This window comes from Coturnix japonica, chromosome 7 (assembly GCF_054131305.1).
Source record: "Coturnix japonica strain WE chromosome 7, WE-NBRP24, whole genome shotgun sequence".
Lineage (NCBI taxonomy): Eukaryota > Metazoa > Chordata > Aves > Galliformes > Phasianidae > Coturnix > Coturnix japonica.
The window spans coordinates 16,788,931-16,807,599 of record NC_140669.1 but is presented as its reverse complement, the minus strand read 5'-3'; the positions used below and the strand labels follow the sequence as shown (position 1 = coordinate 16,807,599).

At 38.5% G+C, this 18,669-nt stretch overlaps 2 protein-coding genes across 6 annotated transcripts in view; both read right to left on the bottom strand.

Annotated features, from left to right (window-relative positions):
- Positions 1–326: 326 nt before the first annotated feature.
- BBS5 (Bardet-Biedl syndrome 5) lies at positions 327–10,330 on the bottom strand. Of its 4 annotated transcripts, XM_015868562.2 has the most exons (12): positions 10,243–10,330; positions 9,592–9,674; positions 8,729–8,794; positions 7,542–7,591; positions 6,636–6,763; positions 5,552–5,687; positions 4,457–4,552; positions 3,897–3,959; positions 2,966–3,100; positions 2,765–2,848; positions 1,720–1,743; positions 327–1,618 (listed from the first exon to the last, which is right to left on the bottom strand). In XM_015868562.2, the coding sequence occupies exons 1-12, from the start codon at positions 10,302–10,304 to the stop codon at positions 1,517–1,519; spliced, it is 1,029 nt and encodes a 342-aa protein (XP_015724048.1). In that variant the 5' UTR covers positions 10,305–10,330; the 3' UTR covers positions 327–1,516. The 4 variants fall into 4 exon arrangements, with proteins under 4 accessions (XP_015724048.1, XP_085408578.1, XP_085408579.1 ...); XM_085552452.1 differs by lacking the exon at positions 2,966–3,100; XM_085552453.1 differs by lacking the exon at positions 6,636–6,763.
- Positions 10,331–11,234: 904 nt separating this feature from the next.
- The window catches only part of LOC107316727 (uncharacterized), a 29,177-nt gene continuing 21,742 nt past the window's right edge, over positions 11,235–18,669 (bottom strand). Inside the window, exons 27-37 of one of the 2 annotated variants that reach the window (XM_085552446.1) lie at positions 17,943–18,011; positions 17,200–17,268; positions 16,443–16,523; positions 15,775–15,810; positions 15,430–15,466; positions 14,732–15,289; positions 13,990–14,231; positions 13,496–13,586; positions 13,312–13,398; positions 12,285–12,473; positions 11,235–11,868 (exon numbers count right to left, since the gene is read on the bottom strand). In XM_085552446.1, coding sequence (XP_085408572.1) covers positions 11,861–11,868; positions 12,285–12,473; positions 13,312–13,398; positions 13,496–13,586; positions 13,990–14,231; positions 14,732–15,289; positions 15,430–15,466; positions 15,775–15,810; positions 16,443–16,523; positions 17,200–17,268; positions 17,943–18,011 — 1,467 coding nt within the window. In that variant the 3' untranslated portion in view covers positions 11,235–11,860. The remainder of the gene's footprint in view (positions 11,869–12,284; positions 12,474–13,311; positions 13,399–13,495; positions 13,587–13,989; positions 14,232–14,731; positions 15,290–15,429; positions 15,467–15,774; positions 15,811–16,442; positions 16,524–17,199; positions 17,269–17,942; positions 18,012–18,669) is intronic. The other variant, XM_085552447.1, reaches the window with a different exon arrangement.

Sequence of the window (18,669 nt, the reverse complement as noted above, 5' to 3'; positions counted from 1 at the left end):
AAAAAAACAAAAACAAACCATAATACAACAGACATACACTATTTAATAGATGCTAATAAAGCCATTTTTTAAAATCTCAGATTAAGGTAAAAGATGCAAGTTAAGTAGATTAAGAACTGTGAATTTAGAATAATTATCCATATGGTAAAAATTCAGTTTAGACTGGGAGCATATAAGGTGGTAATACAAAGGAAACCTGAATCAGTTTAATACACATTGATGAAAGACTGTACTTAACTCAGAGTATGCTTTTTACCCACATAGTACATATTTTTCTTTGAGTGTAATGGAACAGGATGAAAAGACAACTATTTGAACACAAGATATACAGTTATAACATCACTCAAGTTTATTGAAACCATGGTTTATTTTCAACCATAGGTAGTGTTTCATTGAAATATGCACCTTGAAAGACGTACTACAATCACCACAATTATATTTTATGCCCTACTATAACAGTCAGCTGCTGAACAACAGCTGAATGGACAGCTCATTTGACTTTTTCCACTTATAGAAAATACTACAGAGGTCTGATCTCCCTAGAAAACGTAACAGCTGCATCTTCCCATCAACAATAAATGACTCATTTCTAACACATAACACCATAAAGGTCTAATGACTCAGACACAGAATCTATTTATGTGTGTGCTTAAAAAAAAAAAAGAAAAAAGGGCTCTGACAAAGAAAAAAAGAGAGAAACAGAGAGAAAGAGAACATGGCTTGAAGATAGCAGGATTACAATAAAGTACCTGGAATGATGTATGAAAAACTCTTCATAAATGATGAGATGTGAAAACTAAAACTTGAAACAGTATTGCATTTTGTCAAAAAGCTGCCAGTACCATAACACTGGCTCAATGACATAACCAACACAGATATGAAGGGTTGTACATTCTGTACATCCATGCTGCACAGAATGAAACAAATTATGGAAATCTGACTCAATTGTATTGGGAAAGTATTTTCTGTGTAAAAATATGTATTTTAAGCTGAGCATAAAACTGTATGCTATATACTGCATTATCAAAATGGTAGAGGTTTCCTCTTCTGACAGAAACTGGTGGCTGAAACAAGAGGATGGACCCTGTGCTTTTACAGGAAGAGGCTCACTGCTCTGATTTAATAAAAAAAGTTCATAAATCCATGACACATGCTAAAATCACCTGGTGTATCGGTGTGCCAGCAGCAGCCAGGCAATCACAAAGCAGAACTAAAACATGTATTGCACAGCATTTTAGCACAGTAGTGGACGTGTGCCATAAAATGGTAGCTGAAATAAACCGGCAGCCATTGTTCCTACAGCAGCTTTTATACCTTCATACATTTTGAATAATCTTTATGACATATTCTTAGTTCATATTCTACAATATTTGCCTGTTTTGGGGTTTTTTTGGTTTGTTTTTAAACTTTGGTATGTTCTTTTGCTGCCACTCTTGTATTGTTCTATAAACCACAGATCTCACAAAATCAGCACAGAGTCTTTCATTGGGTGGGAAACACTATGTGACCACCTAAATTAGGTCATTACTTCCCAGAGTCCCTGGAGCGTGAATCCATCCTTTAGCTTCTCTACTGCAAGTCCTAGTTCTTCTGAAAACACAGGCTCCCGATCATGTTGCTTTTGAATGTGCAAGACGTTAGACAGAAAAATAACATACTTTTAATTATCCAATTTATAACAACACAAATCTAACAGCAAGAAAAGAAGTATGTTCTCACCTTGTTTTCATCAGCAAAGTAAGCCTGTAAAAGAAAGAAACAAGAGAAAAACAACACAGTTTAAATGCAACTTTGCTAATAACGCTTTGGGTGAAAATTGGTAAATTTTCTTCAAGAAAACGATTATGTGTTCTTTATTTTTGTTTTATAAACAAGATCAAAGTACCTCCCATGTTGAAATCAATTACAAAAGGGTTCAATCAATTACAAAAAGAAGTTAGGGACTGGTTTCATTAAATAACATAAATCTCTGAATTTCTCAACATAGTAAACAAAGATTTAATAATCATGAAGTTTTCACATTGCATTTGTTATGCTAACAAATACTTTGTAGGAAACAAAATTTTAACCAGCAAGCAAGCTAACAGCATTTTAGTACTGTCTGCTACATATACGGCAGCATTATGTGACGTTAAATCTAAATATGGTATTAAAATGCAGTCAATATCATACTCAGTATAAGAAATGAACAGAGTTAAGCAGTTTTCTACTCTTTCATGTAGGCCTGTGAAAATTATACTGTATTTCCAGTTCTGTGTGGAATTAAGACTCAAACTCTGAAAATATCTGCAGCTCTGTAAGTCTCTGGACAAGCAGGTGACAGATCTTTGTATTTGTGAAGAAGAACCTGAGCTTTAATTCAGGCGACAAAGCCATCAAGAAAACAAGCAAAATCTTCCTTTAAGGAAAAGTTCTTCAACCATGCTGAAGACGTGGTTATGGTTAGCATGTGAACACCTTTTCCATGTGAAATCAAATGAAGCAGTTCTTCCTGGGTTGCAAGTAAATTTGGATATTTCTAGAAGGAAGATCATTAAGTTTCTGGACAGCCTAATGCATTTAATTGTATTTTTATTATTTCAATATTTTTATTACATTAATATTTATTATTAAATACAGGCAGAAAGGGAGAGGGATGCTAATATCATTTTCTAAACTGGGAGGTGTGATTAAATGCAGAATGTTTAGTTGCAGCTGATTAAAACTGTACCCCACTTATATTTGAATATAAACTTCTTTCCCCGATCTCTGCAGAGAAGCTTACCACAAAAGCATCTGTCTGTTCACCAGGTTCTATTTCCACATCATCTTGAACCTGCTCCACTGTTAGGTCTTCAAGAGACTGAGGCTAAAAGATAGAACACTGAAGTAAATAATTCCATATATCCAATACACATTAAATGTATTTTTGTTACTGCTTGCTAACATAATATTGCATCTAATTTAAAACAGATAAATAGACTACCTTTTCTTCCATTTCATAATCCACTCCAAATATAGGGTTAGCTGAATAAACTTTGTGAAGTGAATTAATTTCTTTCACTGCCTCCTGTAGTTTCTCCACAGGGTCTATTTTAAAACCAAGTACATATCCTCCACTCTGCGTAACAGAGAAAAAAAGATGTATATTATTACTTATTATTTGAACAACTCCCTCTCATTCCACCCCCAGTGAGGATTTGTAGTTTAATGATAGCAAATTTAATTTTGATAATAAAAACATCACCTGTATTTTAGTATCTTAGTCTGCCACTAAAACCAGGAGTGAAACAAAAAACAATGATAATGTTTCTTTATGTGATAAATAAGCTTTAAACTGTTAGCCCATTAGATAAATGGGAAACAAACATCTTGCATAGAGAAACAAGATCTAAGAAAGGTGTGAGAAGTTACAAAGTGATATACTTTATTCCTAGCTACTCAGCAAGTGTTCAGTCCTTCAGATCACTGCTAAATAAAATGTTAAATTATACATACAAACCTATCTATTTATTAATTTATCATTAAAATCATTTCTGATTGAGGTCAAATTGAAGAAAAGTGATTTTCTTTCTTAGAGCAAAGCATACATAGTTGAGAAAGATTAAAAATAGTGGTCTTGCTTAAATACAGAATCGGGTCTCAAAGATAATCTGACAGAAAACAGTCTGTAAGAGCTCAATACTTTGAACTGGTCAGGCAGGTTTATTTTTGCTCTGCTTAGAGACACTGTAACACACAACAGCCATATTTACCTGAACATGCTGACATTTCAAGAGGTGTGAAGATAGGTTTCTTAAAGTTGCCTTTTAATGGCCACACAGAATTAAGGGGCTTAAAAGCAGCACTGCAACATTTTATATACACAGCTGTCTAATTCTGAAAACTGCTACTGAAAGGATAATAAAGATTCTTACCTGCTGAGAACTCTCTATCACAAGAGCCAAGCCAAACTTTGAGTCTCTCACTTTTATTGAACGCTAGTGGTAAAGAGGTTAAAACAAACAAACAAAATAAAACATTAAAAACAATTTTGGAAATACCTGATAGCGTTTTTAAAAACATTATTATTAACCACTGTAGTAATTGCTGTTATACCTCTTGGAAGCTTGGCTACCAGCATTCTCTCTATTTCAATTCTGAAACAATAAAGCCTCAGGAAAAGTGCTTTATCTAAAGTATTAAGAGTTCATTTCCACATGAGATTTGTGGCTCATTAGTCTCAGGACATGGAGCACAAGGGTAAATAGTTTGGAAATCAAAAATACAAGCCATTCCTCAACATCTCACATTGCTAATGAAAGCTTCCAATTCATCTGGACGGAAAAGAAATCCACCCCATAGTTAATGCTGCTAAGACCAAATGTCTCCCTGACACTGGGACATGAAATACTGGGTCAGTGTGAAATGGGAGCATTAACTGAATACCAGAATGTATCCCATTTCATTTTGAAAATGGTTGTTTTAAGATACTTACAATTTGTAGATATGGTATGCTGACATTAAAGCTGTCATTCATATTTGCATGCCAAACTATTCTCACGTTAGTAATAAAAAATGTTCCCAAATTTCCCTGTTAAAGAAAAAGTATGTTAGAGCTGCTCTGAAATACTGAGCCTTTCTCTCCATTAACATGATGATTACTGATAACCTGTTTATCACTAGCAGGGTATAGCTTTCCAATCAATTCAATAAAAGCCTGATCCTTTCCCACGGAAACCAGTGAAAATGCTATTAATGACTGTTAGGAAGCAAGATCCCATCTTTAAAGGATACAACACCCAAGTTGAAAATCACTTGGGAGTTCCTACTGCTACAGCAAAGCAGTATCAAATCACAGCCCGGCAGACCTAATGAGAGTTCATGGAGTTTCTGAGAGGGTTCTTAACTGTACAGATCTGGAATTGGCATAGAGAGTAAGTATAATGGCATGTGGGTTAAACTTAGTCAATTGTGAAGATGTGTGCCAAGGGAACGAAGGGGAAAGAACTTTTTAGCTTGTCAGGATGAATCCTGTTTCCATTCTGGACTAAAGCTACACAGACAAAAATAACAGCTCCCATTTTGTTTCACAGCTCTGGATAATACTTGTAACTAGTTCCATGTATAATAATGGAAATATTTTCAATTACTTCCTTCATTATTGCACATTTTAAGTAGACTTTCATTCCAGTATTTTCAATTTCCAGTAATCAAAAGACAATATTGTCTTACAAAGTAGTCAAGACTGCAAGTAAACATAAAAATATGCAGCAGAGCACTTTGGAAACAGCAAGATTGTCTTTCAGGATGATACAGAGCTTTACACTCATAAATATATTTTATTAACAGGAGCTGCATATCTAGTTCCTTGCATATTAGCTGAGTCATGTAGACTTCGGTCTGCCAAGAAGAGAACTTTGTTGTGCTGAGTGGTAAATATGTGAAGTCAGCTTTTTTCCATGCAATAGCTAGTGAGCTAAATTAAGGGTATTGCCTCTGAGGTTGCAAAACTATAGTAGTACAATTGCTAGATAAAAGCCAGAACATTTTAACTTCATTGAAGTCAACACAGTCTCATTTTTCACTTTACCTGGTCACTTGATAAATTCCACACTCCATTGATTTTATCATATATTTGTTCTCGTGGCAACAACCTCAGCTGCTTGTTCTGAATCAGTGCACTTCTCAGCTTCAGATCACGATACATTTTTGAAGTTTCATAAGCTCTGAAAAAGTAAAAAACACCAGGTTTCAATTTCAGTATTTTCTATTACTTTCAGTGCTTGCGTCAGCAACAGTGAAACGTTACATATTTTCAACTTTCCTTGTTGTACAGAAACAAGAGTATTATTAAATCTTCATGAATGTAAACTGCTGCGTTTCAGTTCTCCTTAATCAAATTACTTTTAAATTTAGAAGTTTTTTTGTTGTTGCCTTTGTTTCTTTTAACATCTGTTTGAACTCCTATACTGTTCACGTTAAGATGTTTCTTTTCCTTAAGACTGTCATCTCCCAACCTGTGCTGCAAAGCATAAATTCCTCCCATGTTACACATAGTACGGACACCAAAAATCATTTATTTTTCATTGCTAATTAAGTCACAGACATCTAATTATAAATACTCACAACACAAACACCTAACGATATGTACTGTTATCTGTACTCCATAGCTCTTAAATAGAAAGCAACAGTAACGTACTGTGCACACATTCATTCAGGTGGCTTACCTTTAGGTAGGAAAGAAAAATCCACCTCAAGTCAGTGTTTTAGTCAGAGTTAAATTCTGTTTAGAACTCCCATTTCCATTACATTGTCAACAATCACAGACATGGATTACAGACAGGAATGATGAATCAAAATGCATGCTTTAGTTAGTTGGTTTTTGTTTGGTTTTTTTTTGTGTTTTTTTTTTTTTTGTAATTTAAGTTACTCAGTTTATATTCAAAGGGTGAATGCTTTAGCCCATGACCGCTACTGACATACATTAATTCTCTTTACATGCAGTTATCTAGTAGAATTTGTGAGCATTCTCTCTGCTCTTTCTAAAGATTCTGTTGTCCTCTTTTGGAAAGGTTTTGTCACGTTAAATACAGACAGTCCACCAACAGTAGCAATCCCATGTATTTAACCTAGTGAATTTCACAAGTGAACAAACACTATTTTAAGTATGATACCTGTGCACAGCAATAACTGAAGTGAAGAGTCTGGGACTCCCAGGAACAACATTGGTAAATATGAACTCAAACCGTGTATTATTACATTTAGTCAATATATACAGAGCTTCTGTCTGTCCCCGTAATTTCTGTAAGGAAAATTTGAAATTTAATATTTTGACAGTATTGTAAGCCCACACATCCAGTGGTTTAATCCTGACTCTACCACTGATCTACTGTTGTCTGGTGGTTTACTGTTGTCCCGCATTTCTTTCTTTTTCCACCTGCACCAGGAACTAGCATTTCCATCACCAGAACTAATGAAGCCTGACTGCTATACAATTGTAGTATTTGCTTCTTATTATCCACAGTCACCATCCTTCTTTTTGCTTCCCAAACACCCTGGCTCTGCATCCTGTCTGTTACCTACCTCAGCAGCTGTGCCAGGGGAATAGAAGAGTTGTGCAGCCCAAGGGTGACAAGCGTGCTGAGCAGCCATGCCGTACACAGAGCAGTTGGTGAGCTGGCACCTACCATGTGGCTGGCTGAGGAACCTACAAAATCTCCCTGCTACTTCTTTGCTGCTTGCCAAACAAATGGCTTCACAGTTGTATGCAATCAGGCTATGCATTTGAGAGCTTTCACAAAACTACTGTTTCTAGATCCTTGTTAGCTGTAGATGCAACTAACTGGCATTTCACTTATCAAGAACAGTGAAAAATCACCAGACAGTGTGATTACATGAGCTTTACTGCCCTAGGGAACTGACTAGAGTCATGCTCCTAGATAAATATGTAAAACTCTCCCAAACTAAATTCCTTTGCTGCTTTTTCTGCAAGTAAACATTCAGATTAATACACTGCAATAAATAAAAATAACAAACTACACCTCCTTTCAGTATTGTAAGAAGTACTGTTTGAAACTTACTGAGTTGGCAGTTCTTGTAGTTATATTTATTATGCAGTTGTAACCAACAGCTAAATGGGAAGGAAAGAAAAACAAAACAGTTTTGAGAAAAACTGGTACTCCAAATCATGAAGCACAATACCAAATTTTGCAGCTATGGGTGCTGTTCTCAAGAATTTCATACTGTGGTTAACCAGCTGGGCTCTTATCATAAAATCAAAGACCTCAGGAGGTCATCTGCTCCAATGCTGTTCTCAAAGCAGAACTAATTCCATGTGGATACTCAAGGTAGCGTTCAGCTCAGTTTCAAGCATTGCCAAAGAAGTAAGGAGGTATTTCCAAATCTGAATATTTCCAAAGCCACTCTGGAAGCTTGTACTGCTGCCTGTCTGCCATTGTGATGATTGTTTTTATTCTAATATCTAATCAGTTTCCCTTGTTTCAACTGTTTTTTGATTCCTCTCATCCTCAAGAAAAAGAGAGAGAAATGGAATTTGCTTCTGCAAGATTTTACATCTCCAAAAGCTCAGTTCTGGCAGCATGTTTGTGTTGTGCACTTGTGCGAGTGCACATCTATAAGAGAGAATATACAGAAGAACAACCAGTCAGAGACCATGATATGCACCGCTTAGGAGCAGAACAGATTGCATTACTGTCTGGCTTTCCAGAACTGAGCACTGTAAATGAGCTGGGTACTGAGTAAAGTGCACCTTGGCCCTACTTCAGCAAACTAAATACCAGCAAACTAGCTGGCTACTCACACAGTTAAAATCAGAAGCTTATTCAGAGCTCACAGTAGTAAATTTGGAAAGGTAGATACTTCTAGGGAATAAAAACTGTATGTGAATTAAACAGGCAGCAACAGAAGGTTTAAGTAATACAAATTAAGAAGAAACATAAACTTAGGTTTCTTTTTAGGGGAAAAAAATAAATAAATTCCGGACAGATTAAACAGAAGATACACTAAAACACTCTTCAGTTCCTGTCCTGAGAAACTGCCATTGAATATTAACATTCTGCAGTGAATTAAAGTAACAGTTTCCATACTACAGACAGATTCACCAGTAGCAGTTTATTTCAGACTGTATAGAAGCAGCAGGCCAAGATTTTAGTATTCTGTAGTGCAACTTATGGTATTGTGAATGTATTGCACGCCGCCACAAAGGAAACAGAACATTTTCAATCGTTTAAAAGGAGATAATACTTACAGAGGTTAACTCTGGGCAATGACAATGAGCGCCAAATAATCCTCAAATTTGTCACGAGCAGTCTGCCTGGAAATAAAGGGTGTGAAGGGTTTGAATCTGAATAACTACCATGAAAGTAAATGTTCAGTTCTGTGGTAAATATTTACCTCTGGCTTTGCAACACCATCGTATTCCTTCATCTTGACAGGAAGAAGGAAAGCAGGATATCCCTGCAGGACAATCTCTAATCATCCTCCACTCCCCTAATTTTAATACCAGGAGAAAAAATCCAGCAAAAGGAACAAATGAATCTCCCCAGGGAGGTGGTTGAGTCACTGTACCTGGATGTGTTTAGGAGCCGTTTGGATGTGGTGCTCAGGGATATGATTTAGCAGAAGGTTTTTAGAGTTAGGGTACTGGTTAGGCTGCGGTTGAACTTGGTGATCTTTGAGACCTTTTCCAACCTGGGTAATTCTATGATTCTATGATTTATTTATACCAGCATTTCTCAAAACCAAACAGTAATGGATTCCATATCTACCTAATTGGTAAAAAAGCAGAGACACAATTACTGCACAACTGTTCTGAGAAAGAAGAGGCAGAGAGTGCATTAAGTGCTCTGTTGGCTTTGCAAATAACCTCATCTCTTCACGCCACGTGCAAACTCGTTCTACTCTATGTCCTGCACAGCACCACATCCAGGCCCTGGAAGGGTCACTGAGCGTGTAGGATGCCCTACACACTTACAGCTCCCACAACTGAATGAGATACTATTTGAAAATACTCCCAACAGAAGCAGATCTGTGAAACAGGAAGGTTTGTTCTGTGAAACAGACGCAGAGTAGCTATTAGGAAAGTTACAGTTTCCCTGAGCAAGTAGCTACCTCTGTCTCCATTATTTCCTTTGGTATCTTCAATGGACTCCAGGCAGTCTATAAGGACTTCTCCAGGCCTCATTTTCATTTGTCTAAAAAAAAAACAAACGAAAAAGAAATATACTTCTCCTCCCAGGGAAGGCCATTGATATTTCCTCACTCTCTTCCCCTTCCTCTTTCCCTTTCCTTGGTGCATCACCGTACACAAAACTCACATATTCACACACGCTGCTCTCATGGATCTCCATGTCTCCTTCCGTACCTTTGTACACTCCAGCCTGGAGCCAGGCCGAGGGCACAGCCCCCAGCACATAACTACCAGGTCCCAAGAAGCGAATTCCCTTTCCTCCCCAAGGCACACGTTTATTTGGCTTCCCCACGCAATACAACACCGAACCACGTTCCCCAGCCGCCCCCTTTGGCTGTCAGATGTAACATCCCACAGCTCCCCCTCGCGGCACACAGCAGGCACAGCAGGCACAGCAGGCACAGCTCCCCCGCCGCCTCTTCCCGCCCCCGAGCAGCCATCACAGCCGCGGCCTCCCGGCGCGCCCCGCAGAGCGGCCTCACGCCGTTTACTGACAGATAGCGAGAACTGCGGCGTCCCGGCCGGGCCCGCACAGCCCAGCTGTACGAGCGGTGCGGGAAAACGTTACTCACTGCGGGGAGATGTCGAAGCGGACATCTCTGTCCTCCCACAGCACGTCGAGCACGGCGCTCATCGCTGCCCGCCGCTTCGCTTCCCTCTGGCGACACCTCGCGCCGCCCTGGCAACTGCTGGCACGGAGGGGGCGGGGCTTGTTTTCCCGCCCCGCCCTGAGCTCCTTGAGGCGGGAACGGCGCGTGTGGGCGCTGTGTGAGGGCTGGACCGTGTGTGTGAGAGATGGATGGTGTGTGAGGGACGGACCGTGCGGCGCTTCCTCGTGCTGTAGATGTGTGTGGTACAAGGTAACGGTCACACTGTTACACACGTTAACTCGAACAAAAACAGCCCTGTGAAGCTGGTAGATGTAAAATGTGTGAAAGTCGGCGAATTACAGCTTGAAATATTTTTAAGTTTGTATTGAAGTACTTCTAATTTATGTGTGTGTATGTATCTGATGGGACAGCGTTAAGAAAACGGGGCAGTGGTTCTGGATGAGAGACAATGGGCACAAACTGAACCGCAGGGTGTAATGTTCAATCTTGTGAACATCAGGAAAAACTTCTTTATTGTGAGTCCTGGCTCAGGCTGCCCATAGAGATTGTGGAGCCTGTTCTAAAGTTGTCCAAAAGGCATCTGGACTCAGTCCTGGGTGATGTGCTTTAGGGGGACCCCACTTGAGCAGCGGGTTGCAGTGGATGACCTCCAGAGGTCTTTTCCATCCTCAGCCATTTGTGATTCTGTGCAAGTACAAATTACAGGAAGAAACTTCTCCACTGATAATTTTATTTTTGCTGCCATTTCTTGGATGTGCCTTAAAATTCTATTGAGCAATTGGATGTAATGGAATTCTTGAGGCCTAATTCCCAATTTCTGGCTTCATATACAGGAGTGTCTGATCTGTGGTAATTCCATAACAGGACTGTGGTAGAAATGCAGATGTATAATCAGAAATACATCTAACTTAGTAGTAAGATCAGTTCTGTGAAGGCACTTTATCTACTCTCTATTCTAGCAGTAAAACTAGAAACAGTTTATTAGAAACAAGCTTTTAAGTATAAAATTCAAGTAAAACAAGACTTATCAAATAAATGCAATCACAAATGTAAAAAGCCATACGGCAGTGACAGGCAACAAAGAATAAACTCTTAGTTTGATGCTTTGAATGTAAGATGAGAGTTTTTAAGGAACAGTAAAATACTAAGACTTTAAGGCCTTTTAATACTAAGGCTTTTAGAATAGAAATATACAACAAGAGCCATTTCAGGCATGAAGTAACCTAATTTGTTGATGTCAGCTACTGGTGTAGTCACACAAAGATGTGGAAGTGTTTGATTTCATTTGTCATGTACCTTGCCCAGTTACTGGAAACTGAGGAGAGCTGCTGGATAAAAGGCCTAAATCTAACAAGGATGTGGTTGGGAGGGCTGGGTAGCTCAGCTACATCCCTGTCTTGGGACCTGGACAGCATGTAGAGAACAAGCTGTTGTGTTTGCTGTGTTCATCTGGCAACACGAGCAGTAGTTGCATGGTATTCAGAAATGGATATTCTGTGCTTGAAGTGTAAAGTAGGATTTGTGGGAGCAGTTTCCCTTAAAGAAGATGAAGCCTTCACTGCAGAATCCAGGCTAGCTGTCAGGTTTCTGTAACAAAGAGAAGTTATGTGACTTTTAATGACCGAGGATTGCCTTTCCAAAGCCACATGTATAATTTAAAATGAAGTTAGTGATTGTACAATAGCGTAATTTAGAAGGAAGGGTGATTGCTACAAGTGCTATGCTGGTCTCTATTGAAGGAAATCATGAATTCCGGATACTGCTGGAAATGTGTTGCTTTGTTATGTAAGGAATTGATCATAAAATACATGCAAAAGGAATTAAAGTCTGCTTGCACAGGTAGAGGTTTCCTTAATTAGTGAATATATGGCTTCACAGTGTTAACGTTCTTTAAACTAGTGGTTTCTGCTGTACGTACCATACTTGATACCTCACGACTAACCCAAACAAGCAAGGGCTTCAACATGGTAGTTATTAACATACAGATAGGTGCAAATTCTTACCTCCAGAAGAAAATACACAAGCCTCTCTACATTCCTCTTCACTTTCAAACCGATTTGCGTTTCCATCACAGCCACCGTACCAGAACTGAGCGCAGGCATTGGCTTGTTTATCGTAATACCATTTTATGATGTAAACACGGCACGGCCCTTGATCCAGCCTTAACTTGCACCGGAGGCCCAGAACATTTTCTTAAAAAACAAAGAAACAAACAGGAGCAGATGCAATTCTGTGTAAAAATCAATTGCGATGTGCTAGTCTCACTCACTGTAATAATACCATAAGATGGAAAATACTTTCTTTAAATGTTTAACATTATTACATCAATATTCTGCATGTATCATTGGCAACCAGTACCTTGAAACTTAGAAAAAAAGAAGTTCCCAATAGAGCATTAGGCAGCTATCTTAGTCACACCCCCATTCCCAGGAGGCACACTCTTCATCATGTTGTTGTTCCATCACAGCACGTTGCTACTGGAATCCAAAAGCGTGAACCCCCAAAATGATACAAAGAACAGATTCAGATTTTTCATGTGAAATGAATGCACCCTTTGAATAGTCAGCTCTTTACTATACTTTCCTTCAAGTGACTAAATACTTTTCCCCCCCCATTTCTCTTCTGAAATAGAAGTCCATCCAATTCTGAAATCACTCTGCATCTTCTCTCCTTGAGGAGGCCTCAACTCCTGGTGGGAGAACGAGCCTTCCTGGCCAAAGAACTCTGCTCACTGGCCCTCCTCACCTGGCACTGAGATCTCTCTTTGGTGCCATTTATCAGCTCTGCCTCAAGTTACAGCTAACCATGTTCTGCTCTGAAATGAGCAGTGGGATTTGAAACTTGCAGAGACAATAACTGGTTAATAGGCCGGCCAAGAAGTACAGCTACATTTTATAAAATCCTGAAGTGTCATCTTTTCCACAGCATGTGCTCATGAAATCTTCAAAAGTGGATGGACTCAGAGTGACTCTGAATTAAAGCATTATAAAATCAGTGTCAGGGTTAAGAGAGAAGAAAATGATCTATAACCTGGCCTTGGTGTGAGCCCTGCAGCTGAAAGAGATGATGGCAGCACTTTGTCCATAGATGGTGGTGGCAATGATGATGTCACAGCTGCTGGTGAAAACAACAGAGTGAGGCAGTGATTTTTTATTTCTTTCTTTAATCAGCCAAAAGAACTCAAAGTCGAAAAAATTAACAGTGATAAAGATACCTCTAGTGTCCATTGTTACTGAGGATGACTGTTCCATTTCCTCTAGATTATCTTCATAGGCTTCATTAACTACCACAGTAGGTACGTTGGTCTGAAATAAATATTTTCTTTTCAAATACTGTGAAGCATCTCAAAATGAATCAGCCTGTTATCATTTACAGGTTTCCTAACACTTTTCCTTCCATTTACCCTGACTGCAATGCTAAGAATTGAGATTTCAACCTCAGCAGACCAGTTTACCTGGAGGGCTGTCAATCCTAAACTTGCTGTATTAAACTCAGTAGCAGTATCAGAACTAAACTGCGGGCAGTAGATAACAGAGCGCATGCGATACATGAACTTCTATTCATAGCAGCCAGCACCAAGCATAGCAAATTAAAGGACCTATTGCAGTACCTGCCTGCAGAAAAGAAAAAAGGTAGATATTGCATCAGGCAACAGAGAAGGAAATAGACAGAAAACCTTCATTCATAAAACATGCTGAATTTTCATACCAGAACCAGCGGCTGAGGAATATCACCAGGACCCAGAGGACTTTCTATTGTAGATAGCCCAGGTGTCTGTGCTGACAGCGCTTGTCCATTAATATTGTTGTTCTGAAGCGTGTACTGTGAAGGACTTGAAGATACTGAATGGAAAGATGGGCCACTTACACTTGCAACATTTCTGTTACGATTGTAAATTAAGGTACCATGCTCATCTTCACAAAACTGGTTGACTAACTTGGACTCCAGAGCTGTTCAAAAGAAATTAAAAAATCATACTAAGAAATTAAATGGATTTTTCAAATTTGGGTTCTTTACGCACATGAATAATACACATGTAATCCAGTTCACCTCTGGGTTATTTATACATATCTAAGATCATTCCAGGCTCCCCAAAGTGTCTTTATTATCACAGATTTACCAGCCTGTAAGCCCTCTATGTGATACACATTTCCATTCCAGCAGGTCTACAGTGCATGAGCACTCCCTGCACATAGGAAGCCAGTTTAAACAACTGCTTTTGTAGCCTGTAGGTGACATCTTTGGTTGGCACAGCGTATTCTCTTTCATGTCATGGCTTATACCATGACTCCTTTAAAGAAGGCAACCTTCATCTCTAGGTTCTTATAATTTTTATTTTGTAAATAACCCTGATCATTAAAAAATGTAACAAACACAAACATAATGCATTTTTTCCCTCTATTCTGAGAGCCATCAGGTATAATACAGAATAAAACTGCAATGAACGCACCTGGGAGAGTATTGAAGTCATCAATGAGATACATATGTTCTGTGTCTGGATCTGAAGCGATCAGATTTAGTTCATGCACAAACTCAGCTTGTGTTGGATCGGAGGTATTTACAATTCCTATTGCATACATTTCAATGTTTGCTGCATGGGCCTCTCGAACAACAACATCCAGTTTCACTGCTTCTCTCTTGTCCGCTTGGCCATCGGTGAGCACAACAGCCACCTTTCGCACTCCTGTTCGAGCACCTAGAAATCCTTCCTGGGTTGCTTTACGGATAGCAGTTCCTGTATAAGTGCCCTCTCCCATGTACTGCATTTTTCTAATTGCTCGTTTAACGTCCTGTTGTGTTGTATGCTTGTTGAGGCCAAATTCTAGCTGCACTTCTAAACTGTACAGCACGAGGCCAATTCTGGTAGCATTTCTGCCTACAGTTACTCTGTCTACTAATGCAGTTACAAAGTCTTTGATAATCTCAAAATTCTCTGGTCCCACGCTCTCAGAGCTGTCAATCACAAACACAAGCTCCATAGGAATTTCTTTACATTTAATACCACAACCTGAAAAGGAAAAAAAAAACCAAACAAAAAAACACAGACTGAGCACAATGACTACTGGGAGTTCTTCTGCAAAAGGAAGAAAACGTAAATTCTATGAAGGAAAGCAGAATCTGAAATTAGAAGTTTTCCTACATACTTACCACATATCTCTTTAATTAATTTAATTATATCTTCTCTCTGGATATGAAAAAATTAAAAACATTTTACCATTTGTCTCTTGCAAGTAACATATAAACTTGATACTACCAAAGTGTTTGTTTGCTAACTGTATAAGAAGATGTAGAAGGTGTGAAATTATCAGGAATTTTAAATTACTTATCAACATGAAGTAGATGAGAAAAAGCCAGAAGCCCTTAAGTGGCTTCTTTCTTTATTAATGCCAGAAAACTCTTTCTAGAATAGTTTACATGGGATTTCAACTGATACTTCCTTGTATTTTGTTACAATCACATCCTAACAGGTTTTAAATAATGGAATTCACTTACTGTTAGACCTTGCTCTCCCTTCGGTCCAGTTTTGCCCTGAAACAATGATCATTAATTAAGCCATGCAATTAGTAACGCTAATTCAAAATATGACTTCATCAGTACCATCATTAAAATAATACTTAGCTAATAAGAACTCTTGCTAGAAGAAATAGTTTTCCTGTGATACTGGGCTTGTACCCACCATAACTGTAACCTTTTAAGGTGGCAAGGCTTTTATTGGTAGTGGATGACCTTGAGTCTCCTGTTGAACCACTGATTTTCAGTTTAATATACTGAATAGTATCCAAATGCCAGGGCAGAAGAGGACATTTTGTTTTCCAGCTTTTGGAAGCCAGTAGAAATTAAAAGTTTCCTGTCCCATGTCTACTTATCAGCTTTGATGGTAAGTCTGATCTCCTGTTACTTGCTAGCCACATAATAGGACTGCATAGCCCTATCTTCTTACAACAGGACTGCTGGCTTTCACTGTCTTGAGAAGGAAACCACATATGCCTTGAAACTGGGGTACCTGCACAGAAAAGTCTTCCTTATACCTTTAAACATCTTCATATTTCCAGTTTCTTAAGCATTTCAGATTATGAGTAGTTAAACAGCAAGAAAAACACACACCAGCTTTAGTATTAAGCAGTGTAAGAATACAGATGTGATAAAACTGAATTACTCACAGGTTCTCCAGATAAACCAGGATCACCCACAAAGCCCTTTTCTCCTTTTTTCCCTTTTTCTCCTGTTGCTCCTCGATCTCCCTTGGAAGTCATGTATGTAAGCAGACAAAGTCTAAATCAATTTTCATTACATTTCTCACATTTATTTCTAGCTGCCTTTGTTAAATTCACCTTCAGCTTCTGGCAAGAGTTAGAAATCTTCATTAGAGACTGTTTAAATTTATTACTATCTGAATTTTGTGAATAACTTGTACTATTGACTATTCTTGTGGAATATACAGCTCAAGCAGTTTGAAAAATGAAACATCCCAAACAACAAGTACATGGAGAGAGGGATGTTTCTTGGGATACTGCATGATTGAAGTGAATGTGTTTGAGGAAACTAAGACGCAGCAGGGAAACTGAGAAGGGACCAGGTAGATTTGGATTGGGTGATGGAAACATTCTGAGAAGCCTTTTGGCCTAGGGAAGGTGTTCAGAATAGCAAACAAAGGAAATACTGAAATTTTGTACAACCGTGGATAAATTAAAGGCAACAATGTTAAAGACAAGATCTGTATCTCTAACTGCACTAGCAGATAAACCTCATGATATCAAAATATTCAGTGCAGAGATGCTGCTGTTAAATATTAAAAGGATCATGTGAACAGTTGAAGTTTCATTCAATCTTGATCCCCTTTTCAAAGAATTCACATCTTCAGTCATTGCAGTATGTTGGCTCAGGTCTCAGGCATTCTCTCTAATTTCGATATCATACCTTCTGTCCCAATAGCCCTTCTCCAGGGGGGCCTCGTGGTCCTGGCATTCCTTGAATTCCTGGTTCCCCCTAATGATAATCCAGGTAGCGATGTTAACCCTTTGTAGTCATTCATAATGCATTTATTTTGAATGTTTAAGCAAAGTGTTTCAACTGCATTTTAACAACTATCTTGACACACCTGAGGCATAGTAATGGCTTACCTCAAACACTTCCATAGTATGTTTACTCTAAAAATATATATTTGAAATCTGCTTGATTGTTATCTAATTCTCCTGTTCCCTCTTTCCAACCTACTTTATTCCTTCTCGTTCCTCCTTTCTTCTGTCTCTTGCATCTCTTTTATGTTTTGAGTAAAAGTACAAATTATGGGGAAAATGGAATATTACACCCAGGTCTGGGATTAATGATATTCTTCTACTGTAGGTGGTAATCCATGCAGCTATTTCAAGGTGTTTCCATGGGCATGAGAGACTGGGAAAGAGGGAACGTTATTTTTCATTTTGTCTCATTCTGTGAGTCCATCTTCCTCTGAAAATTCCTCCTCCCTCAGCTCATAAATCTTTGGGCTTTTTATTGTTAACAGCAGCAGATATAGATCATAATTTGTAGATGCTCATATTAACTTTCTCATTGTCCAACTTCTGGCTCTCTTATAATGTAAGAAACAAGAATGTGAGGTTTGTTTCTTAATTCCTTAATGCTGCGATGGTCAGATCGAACATTCAGCAGAGTCATCTTACCTTAATTCCTTGAATGCCTTCACCTGGAGATCCTAAAGGGCCAGGCAGCCCTGGGCGTCCTGTGGCTCCCTAGAAAGAAACCCTGCAAGTGTTAAATTCACCACTCATAATGAAGATGCACAGTATATTTCTATATGAATGCCTAATTTCCTGTGAGTCCTCTTCCACATTTAATATCATTTTGAAAGTAGGAAGATAAGACTGCTCTGGCTGACGACAACTTTTTTTTTTTTTATCCTTTATGTGGCACTGTAAATAATCTCTTGCAGCTAATGTACAAGCTGGCTTTTAAAAGAACTCTAGAAAAATTACAGTTTAAGTTTCTCATAGGAAAACAGACAGTACAGTATTAATTTTATACCCATACTGCTGTTCTAGCATCCTTGTGTGAAACTCTCAGTTTCTTCCATTTGTAAGGATCATTTGTATAGTGAAATAGAAGTGGGATTTGTGCTTTCCTATTGCTTAGCCATGCACTTAGTCGTGTGTGGGGAACGAAGCCACACTGTGTGATACATTATGATGTTGCAAAATCCCTAATTCTGTCATGGCTTAGTTCTTTTACAGTAACGTTCATATTTAGAAACAGCTCTCTTGTATTAATAGACTTCTGAAGTTGAGCTGTAGAAGCAAAAAAATTCCATTCTCTAAGGAAAATTGTTCATTTCCAGGCATTTTTCATGGTGTACATTCTAATCACATTTACGTTAAAATATTACTGATTTAC